The following is a 9,804-nucleotide window of genomic DNA, read 5'->3' as shown; positions in this document are numbered from 1 at the left end:
CATGAAACAAAAATCTTGTATATCCATTTATTTTAAGTAAAGGCTGAAGACAGTAAGTACTAAGCTCCTATGGGTTCATTGTATACCAATGTACATAAACTTAAATTTTGTTTGAGTTCGTCACATTCATACGTTTGTATCTGACATTTTTTTGTTCAGGAAGCAGAAAAAAACCCAGTTGTCACGAGTCTATGCAAGTATATAAAATTAGATTCATAAGAACTCATAGGAATGATAAGAATGTCCTTTGCTGAACTTTGGTGCTGAAGACTTGGCCACATGTGAAATGAGGTAGATGATCTTACACATCCCCTCCCCACTGCTGCCACATGACGAGTTAATATTTGATTAGACAGTGCTGTATCTATGACACCTGTTCACCAGGGAGACTAGGACAACAACTGATGTAATCTACCTTATTATATACTTAATGATAGAGGAGAAGCGCTGCTTTTTCAGCTTCCCACGTCTGCTTTTCATTTCCTCTCCTACACATTCCTGAGGGGTCATGTTCAGTGCCTTGCAAGAGCAAACAAACAATTTTTTTCCCCTCTCTCTCTTTGTGATTCTCTGCAATTTGCTCAATAGAGGAGAAAAACTTTAAAAATTTACTCTCTATTGTGTGTTTCTGGAAGAAAACTACTTATTGGAAGTAGTTATTAATATACCTGTGTTGGCAAGGTTTCTCTCATTACAATAGGAGAGTACAGAAAATACAAAAAAAATGCTTTGGTACCAAGGTTACATGGAAAAGCCATAGTTTTCACAGTGGTGGTTCACACACTTAGCTGTTGCTTTCAGATCCTCCTCACAAATGTCCTCTCAAGACAATCTTGCCCTTTGACAAGCAGGACCTACTCCATTTTTTTGGTCAATTCTTCAAAAAAGCAAGTGGCTGTTAAGTGCCACTTTGCAGGAGCTCCAAAGCACCTCATCTGAGCAGATTCCCAACTATTGTCCCAGTTGTTTGTACCTGTGATTCTCAGGTTGCAGTGACTTCCTCCAGGAAGTGTGCTTCTGGTTTGCACCACTAGCAATCCCAGTAATCTTTGCAATCTGAGAACAACTTTTTATTTCAAATTTATATGGTTGTGTTCAGAAGACCGTTATTTTCAATTCAGCTTTCACAACTTCTGTAGTTTTCCTGCTAAGAAATCTCAATTTCTACAGGGAATCCCTCAAATTGTCACATAACTATAGGTGATTATAATATTTCAGATAGTGTCTTTCTTACTGTGAGTAGCTGTTGTTATAACATGAATTTATAATCCAGGGAATAATTTCTCAAATTTCCATTTCCAATTTTTCCCTTCCTATTTCAAATAGGTCCTTATTTTTCCCTGAAGTAAGATTTGCCTTTGAAGAGAGGGGAAGGAGAAATGTAGTGGAGATTTCTTTGTGGGGTTTGTTGGTTTTATTTTTGGACACTAGAACTTGTTTTCTACATGCTTTGTTTTGAGTTTTTTTTATTGGGAAAAGAAAGGTTGAGAATTAGACAGGGTGTATGTTTCATTGCCGTGGGCTAGGTCCTTTCCTCAGTTCAGGGACAATGCCAAAAGGCCTGTATAGTATTAGCTTTGAACAGAGACAGTTGACAGTTCCCAACTGATCAAAGGCATCAAAAAATAATCTGTGAAAAAGTTGTAGTCCATCAACGTGGAAATGTGAGCAAATGGCAATTTTGTTTGCAGATGTTGAGCTACCAGGAATCTTCATTCACTTCTGTCTGATACTTACCTTCTTGCCAGTCTGAGTTCCCAAAGATACTGCAACACATCCCCACCAGGGAAGTAGGAGATGGTTCTCAACACAACTATAAAACTATGCACACTGAGACTGCCCTGGGAGTCAGTGTTTCTGTGGGGATTCCCAGATGCATTACTGAAACTGGTACACACACAGAAGCAATCCTTGACATGGGATTCATGTGACTGCATTTCAAGTCCCTATGACTTTGTTGACACTTTGATCGCATCTCTCTGACAGGTTCATGTCCCAAATTAGGCTGGAAAAAATGCCGCTATAATTATTTAGAGGAAATAGGAAGATGAGAACATCTTCCACTACCAGCTACTATGCCCAGAAAGATAACAAAAGCTTTGGCAGAAGGTAACACCGGGCATGTTCTCCCCCTCTTTACTTTGAAGCTCTTCCAGGAACCAATGGTTAGAAATGAGCAGTCTCCTCTGGTGTAAGACTGAGAGGAACATCTAGCAAAAACACACCATGGGCTACACTGGTCTAAAAGCTGTGCACTAAACATAACAAAAAGGTTTGATTAATGCTCTTTAGAATGTTTTACAATGACTTTCTCCCCTACCCAAGCCAACTTTACATGTTTATTTACTACAGTGTAAATTGTACTTCATGGCGTTGAGATGACAAATGAATCCTGCCACAATTCTGCACAAAATCTAATGTTTTCTTAGGCGAGACAGGAGTTGACAGAGCATCAAATGATCATGTTCCATCTATAACTTTCACTCTGTCAAGTCTTCTGTCCTCTGCACACCAATTATAACAAATACAGCTGACTGCATATAGCCAGAGGGGAAAAAGGGGCAGTTTTCAAACATATGTAAAAGATTCAGACATTTTAAAGTATTTTCAATGTTTATACTCTGGTTTCAAGACAATAAAAAGCTGGGAAACAATGTACATTTAAAAATCAACACTGAAAAGCAAGAAAGAATATTCAGCTCTTGAGTATCATCCTCTTACAGTGGGAGCTGAAGAGACAAGGTGGTGTCAGTAAGCCTGAGTGGGTAAGTATCTTACAATAGAAGAATTCCTGTGTTCATGAGAAGTAGTAGTGATTTATCCTCCCACAGATATTAACACCTCAAGCAACACAACAAGCTTACTGTTTGCCAGAGAGAAATAGCCAAAACCCATACCCTCCTTGAAGGACTTTCCTCTGACACTCTGAAGAAAGAGAATGGTTTAAAGACTGTATTTCCAGCAAATTTTTTGAGGTTGCTTTGTTAGTACATCTTTCACAAAGAACATGCATTTCTTGTTTAGCTGTTAGTGCTAAAAGTAAGTTTCTATATTATTTTTTGTTTGTATTTATGTGGTAGAGACATAATAAATATTACAAATTCTCAATTATCAACTTCATACTGTATTTACACTAATGGGTCGGTGGAATTATTTTCTTCTTGCTACCCTCTTACCTCTGAAACTGACAGGCTGAACATTTCCATGTAGCCACTGGATACTTCTTTTCTTAATAATGATTAATTATATCCCAGACCATCCATCACTGGTTTCAGCATTTGTCTGAGCTTGAAATAAGCATTTAAAAATCCACCCTGGTCTCTCATGTTCTCACTGTTATCTAATTCAGAATGTGAAGACCATAAAACCCATATTTTTTATATGAAGAGAAGGAAATGCAGTGGGCAGCACACTGCTGCCACAACATGACCAGCAGAGATAGAGAAGCTCCACTGCAAGCTCTGAAAAAATGCTGACAGTTCTCCTTCCACAAGTCCCAGCGCAGGCATGGCCAACCACATTTACAGAGTAAGGCATGGAGATACAGGCAGCTACTGAGACAGCTGCCATTCCAACTAGTTAGTGGTCTTTCCTTCTGCCAGGTGCTGTATTTTTGGTACTCTGAGATCCATAAGTCTGGCTCCGTGGTTTATGTTTCACCTTATGCAGTTAATGCAGATTATTACAGATTTGTAAAACATGGAAGATAGGAAAGGAACTCCTAAAAGTCACGCAGCCTTGTAAGTTCAGCCTTGAAAATACACTTTTCTGGTAGCCTAGTATGGCGATATTGTTCTCAGGAGTCCTGTCACATAGAAAAACATGTATTTCATCAAGGAAGTTACCACTACGAAATGGATAGGAAATATACTTACAAAATGAATGTACATTTATCAGAAAAGACACACAGGCTAAGACATCATTTGCTGCTTCAAAATATATATTGGATCATTTAATTATATTTTTATATTGCAGTATGTATAGATTTTTTTAAATTGAAAACTGATCCATTCCTATCTCAAAAGGAAAATTGCTGGTGACTAGAACGTGTCAAAATAGAGATGGAGACACGGGAAAATAGTAATATATTCAATAGGGTCATGTTAGTAGATTAAAGACCAAGGTATTTGTTAGTGTGATGTTGTCCGTCCGTGTTACCACAAAGAGAGCAAGGGCACCACCTGCTGTTTTAGAAATGTATTTATTTAGAACATGACAGAGACTCTTCAAGTACTGCACTCAAAAATTTTCTCCTGAAATTGAAGCTTCTGCAAGATTTGAATAGCTGATGAGTTAGCAGTTGCCTGTTCACACAATGAACTGTATTGCAGCCAAACACTGGCCATAAATGCCTGAATACGGGATACTTAAGAGGTCTGTGAAAGCAAGGCAGTGTTTCACATGGGCTCTTCCTCACCCAGGGCATCAAAATCTAGCGTTCACACATCTTCAGGAGATCTGACTGATATTCAGTAAGCACCAAAATGTTTAGTGACTGATCTAAGAAGAAATAGCATCTTTGGCATAAGAATGGTTTAGGTCATTATATGAGCTGGAGGTTATGGAATAAACAATCATTATTAGATAAGGAAGACATCAAACTACAGTTCAAGCAGTTTTCAAAAATTTTCGAAGGACCAAATGCTTTCCAAATGCTCCCAATTAAGTCAAGGGTTCATACACACCCAGCTGATTTAAACATACATGAAGGACTTTATAAACCCAACTGTCTGGCAGTTCTAAGACAATTTGACCATAGCAAATTAAACCCCTAGCTGACCAGGAGCTAAACTGTCAAGTGTGAGTAGCAGTTTGGGTGCTCTGAGTCACTGAAGACTGAATTTTTGCATAATTTTTCCAACATGCCACAAAGGAACACCTTATAGCCTTCTCCTCTTCCGGATATCAAGTGTCCCTTGAGAAAACCCTGCATGAGGCTGCTCAGGCATTATCAGACTGTTTTATCTTATAGACTGACAAGGAACTTTCGGGAGGGCTGGTCTTTTATAAATGAAATTATCAAGTGTCAGAACCTCCACGAGAGTTAAGAATCCTTGCTAAATGAAATGGCAGATTTCTATGCAGGAGCCTTCTACCATTTGGTCAGAGAATGTCCCGAAGGATTCTAAGTGAAAACCAAGTTCAAAACAGCAGCAGCAGCAGCCATAATGTCTTCATAAATTTTGAAAAACAACATGAAACTTTAGCAAATTATGTGCTTTTGCCAAGGAAAACGATAGCATGGCCCATTTCCTCTTCAACCAGAGCCAAGATTCACCTTGCCCACTTACAATCAAAGTTTTATGAAAATATTTTGTTATCCTGTATAATTCAGTTCTGTTTGTGCATGAAAAATTCAAAGGAAAACTGAAAAATGTACATAATTTGATCAATTCCCATGAACTGAGATGAAGTTAGCAGATGTCTGTAATGTGTTCGTGTCAAATACATTTCAGTGGTAAGTTTCTCATGTTCTATCAGTTTCAGTTCTTACAAGATAACAACAGAGGTGTCAGCACAGTGCCCTGTTTCACCCTTTAGAAGATGCTTTGTACATCTGCAAGATGTGCAAAACAAAAAGCATCTAGGATTGCATCAAGCTTGTGCATTTATTGGTGGCTTATTAATTCATTGCTGTAAATGAATGCTAATAACAAATTAGTAAAAACTTCTTCCTTTCTTCTGTTTGTTTTTTTTTACACAAATAGTTTTATTACAAACTTGAATTTTTTTAGAAATACACATGTAAGAAATTATACAAAGGCCTTGGCATTTGCAAAAATCTTTTGGTATTTGCATGTTAGTAGTCCATAAAACATTTCTGGACACAGACGTGCTCTAACAATGGTATAATTGCATAGAAATTCTTTAGAAATATTTCTGAGGCCACTTTGAAGATTTTTTTTTGGCACAATATTAACAAAATTAAGGCCTTATACTTTTCAAAATCAAGTCATTCAGTGTGTGAGTAGTGTTTAAAACCCTGAAAAATATTAAATACAGAATAAGGACTATAAGCTCAAAGCAGGATTTACTATTATAAACACAACTATTAACCTGGGTTCAGTCTCTGCAACTTCAGCATTGAAATTACTATGCAAAATGAACATTTCACATCATATTTTGGCATTTAACACCTAATTCATGACGCTGAAAAGAACAAAAAAAATTTAAGTTTCTTTTTGAAATGATAAACTCAGAGCTTGATTTGCCTAATGGTCGATATCTATATAAATTACTAAAATATTTATATATATTTTATTTTTCTTGACCATTGCTGGATCATTCTTTATTCCACAGGAAAGTTTGTTCTACTGCACAAAGAAGCTGCATAGTACCAACGTAGCAGAAACACTTACTTGCCTATTGTGAAGCCAATTTGGCAATCTCTTCCAGATGTAGACCCATTAATACTGACAGCACTAAAGGCTACAAACAGAAGCAAAGGTTTGCAGGATGGCACCCTATGTTGTGAAAAGATGGTTACATGATGCTTAACCACAGTCTGTAATCCCAAAACTCTTTTTTACATTAGTATTTCTTTGTACAAGAACAATAAGTACATACCTGAAAGTCTGGGATTTTAAGACACCTAGATAACGGTAACAAACTTATCTGGGGAAGAAAAATGTATCTAAATATATAATACAAGAATGAAAAAGGAGGGGGGGGGTCAAACAGTATAAGGCAGAACTGCATACCTCCTAGCACCTTTGCATTTTTTTTTCTGGATAAATGCTGACTTTTTATTCTATCAGTGCATTGCATTTATATAAAAAATACATATACTTTGATCAAAAGTGCCATTTGGCATGTCAACATTTGAAGCTTATCTTTGTTGTCTCTTTTCTTCTTTAGCAAGGACAGGGCCAGTAAAGCAGTGTGTGTTAGTTATGCAAGTTCCTAAAAGGCACTTTACTGTTTTCATATTGGACAACAATGAGGTACATATGATACATGTCTAGGCTTCATTGCTGTTAAACGAATAGCACCATATTGTGTGAAATTAGTTGAAATTCAAAAGTCATTATGTTCTTCTCATACAGACTTGACAACGGCTAACATTTGAGCGTAGATCCCCGGCTTTCAAAGTTGAGGGAGTCGGTTTCCTATTGAAAAGAAAGAAATGAAAAGACCCATTAACAATTTTCAGGTTTATAACTGACAACATCAATTTTGAATGCAAATCTCCCTTCCAGCCTCCTCCAAATCAAGGTGTTCCTAAGTTTTCCAGTGTGCAACCACTTCCAAGTTTGGTCACAAACTACTGTAATATTAGATTTAAACATCACACACTTACAATTACTGAAGAATTCAGGTCTTTCATGAGGCATAAATAACATTTCCTTAACCTAGAACATCATCTGTTAAAGCAGCAGTTTGAAAACAATCTAGAATTTGGGTAATAAAATAAAATTGGGCAAAGAAGCTGAAATTTGACTGTTTATGATTTTCTCTTAACTCTTATGACTTTAAAGACAAATAAGAAGCTGGCGAAGGAAATTATGTGATGTCATATAGAAACACAAACCAAAGCCTTTAGTCTCTAACCTTTCATAAGGAGTTACTCCTAGTAACTATAAATAAATAATTTTCAGACAAAAGTGTGCTTTAACTTAATGCTTTTCATTAAAAAAGATTAAAAGTCTACAGGAAATTTAGGAGTATTTGTGATACATGATAGCAGAGCAGGTCCCCTGATCTGGGATTATTTCATTAATCTGAGGCATAATTTGTAGCCAGAAAAGGGTGTGCAGTTGAGAGGTCTCTGGGTAGGACTCAAGGAATGGAAACAACTGTACTGCTCACTCTAAATTTTCTTCTGACCAGCTTTCCTCCTTCCTATAGATCCAGGTCTTACCCCAGTGGTGGGGTGGTTTTGGTAGTAGTTTTCCTGGTTGATGAGATTATTGCAGCCACAGTGATACTCAGTCCCAGTGCTCAATTTTTCTACCTACTCCATTGACAACTATCTGATAAACTAATAGTGAAAACTGGCTAAATAACCTGCTTCCTTCTGAAACAGACAAGGTAGCATTCACAGATCTAGAAGACATGAATGGATGAAGGGTAACAGGAGCAGTCTGGACTGTGGTGGAAGAGGCTGATTACCTGCACTCCAGAGGAATGTCTGCTGACCAGTTAAGCTATGCAGACATGAGAACTGATCTACATGCTAACATATTAATAGCATTCATATTGAGCAAATTAGCCTGTGTTGGAAAATACTCATGGGCAGGAGACCAGAACAAAGCCTATTACCACCAGCTGCATTTTACTCAAACATACTTCCCCTAACATTAGGTAAAGGTAAATAATTGTTCAACTCACTTAGTTTAACATCTGTACAAATTGCAAACAGTTATATTATATGTTAACATCCATTACAGAAAATTTTATATTCAAATCTAATTTCCATCAATATGTCAGCCTATCCCACTTACCACTTGGTGAACACAACAAAAAACAGTAGTGTTAGATTATTTTGAAAAGGAAAATACATAGTACAAATGGCACATTGCAAACACTAAATGATGATACATTTATTAATTCCCCTAGAAGCTACTATTTAACTACATAAATTAACTGAGCTGGTGGACAGCCAAAACTTAAACCTGTAATACATTCAAAAAATATTTCTTTTATTCAGTGATAAGGCTCAACTGAGTCTCAAAGAGCGATAAACAAATCATGAACTTACTTGAACATCTCGTTCCTTTCTATAGTGGCAAGCCAGAAGCTGTAAGCATTTGCATAATAATTGCAGGTGCCCCGGCCATGGCATTCGATGAAGGGAGCGCTGCGGAACTCCTCCAGACAGGAACCAGGGGATGCCAGGGCCTGGCCAGAGCCCTCCGCACCAGCACTGGTGTGCTAGGAAAATGCAAAACCATGCGTCAGAGAGGGACTCTTTGCCTCTTCTGCTACAACTCTGATGAACTCTCTCCCACAAATATTTCTTCTCACTTCTCTCCTTGTCCTCTGTTCTGCTCGTCTGCTGTTTTGTTGCTCAGCTCAAGGAAGAACAAGGAGGTGGAGCTGAAGGCTCCAGAGATGGCATTGGGTTCTCTTACTCAAGAACAGCATGACACATCAGCAACATCAGCTTCAGGGGCAGCTGTATGCACAGAAGTCCTTCAGGAGAGACAGCAGGACTCAAGCTATCTCTAGGTAAGCAACATGTCTAGGGCTAGCTCTTGGCCCAGAAGGTCTGGTATGGCTTTCACCTGAATAGCTTAACTCCATTCCCACCCCACATCACAGTGGCCTCTCTCCCTCTGCCAAATGATAGCAGCTCTGCATCCAGCTGTGTCTCAGACCATGCCCAGGCCTTGACTGGGAAAATTATCAGATTCTTTTTGAAGTCACTACAAAGGGTGGAGGTCTAATGCCCTCCTAAAACCTGAAGTGACAGAGTCAGGTATTAACTTTCCATAGATAAAACCCTGAAACAAATGCTTTCCTCAGCTCAGAGTATGTCCCAGTGCACTTACCATGACAAAGGAGTAACCAATCCAAAGTGAACTCCAGCCTTCAGGACACGGTGGTATTTGAATTGTTTGACTGTGAACAGCTATTACCATGGCAGGAGCTTCACACACAGAACATCTAGAAAGACCAAGACATGAATGAGCTGTGTGCACTGAAGGATTAATACTTCTTTATTCAGATACTAATTTCTTTATGGAATCTTGAAATAGAAAATGTTGTCACATCCCAAACCAAAGGAAAATTACAATGTTTTATCTAGAAAAACAGCCAACTGTTGTTCTTTTTCTTATATCTAATTTATTTTGTCGTCTT

The 9,804-nt window shown here is 37.9% G+C and overlaps 1 protein-coding gene across 2 annotated transcripts in view; it reads right to left on the bottom strand.

Annotated features, from left to right (window-relative positions):
• Positions 1 to 4,185: 4,185 nt before the first annotated feature.
• The window catches only part of COL4A1 (collagen type IV alpha 1 chain), a 120,394-nt gene continuing 114,775 nt past the window's right edge, over positions 4,186 to 9,804 (bottom strand). For both annotated transcript variants that reach the window (XM_066313827.1, XM_066313828.1), the window contains 3 exons: positions 9,495 to 9,609; positions 8,702 to 8,874; positions 4,186 to 7,109 (listed from right to left, as the gene is read on the bottom strand). In XM_066313827.1, the coding sequence (XP_066169924.1) occupies positions 7,028 to 7,109; positions 8,702 to 8,874; positions 9,495 to 9,609 (370 nt within the window). In that variant the 3' untranslated portion in view covers positions 4,186 to 7,027. The remainder of the gene's footprint in view (positions 7,110 to 8,701; positions 8,875 to 9,494; positions 9,610 to 9,804) is intronic.

Source organism: Sylvia atricapilla, chromosome 2 (genome assembly GCF_009819655.1).
Source record: "Sylvia atricapilla isolate bSylAtr1 chromosome 2, bSylAtr1.pri, whole genome shotgun sequence".
Taxonomy (NCBI): domain Eukaryota; kingdom Metazoa; phylum Chordata; class Aves; order Passeriformes; family Sylviidae; genus Sylvia; species Sylvia atricapilla.
Note: the sequence above shows the minus strand (reverse complement) of the source record. Positions and strands in the feature narration are given on the sequence as shown.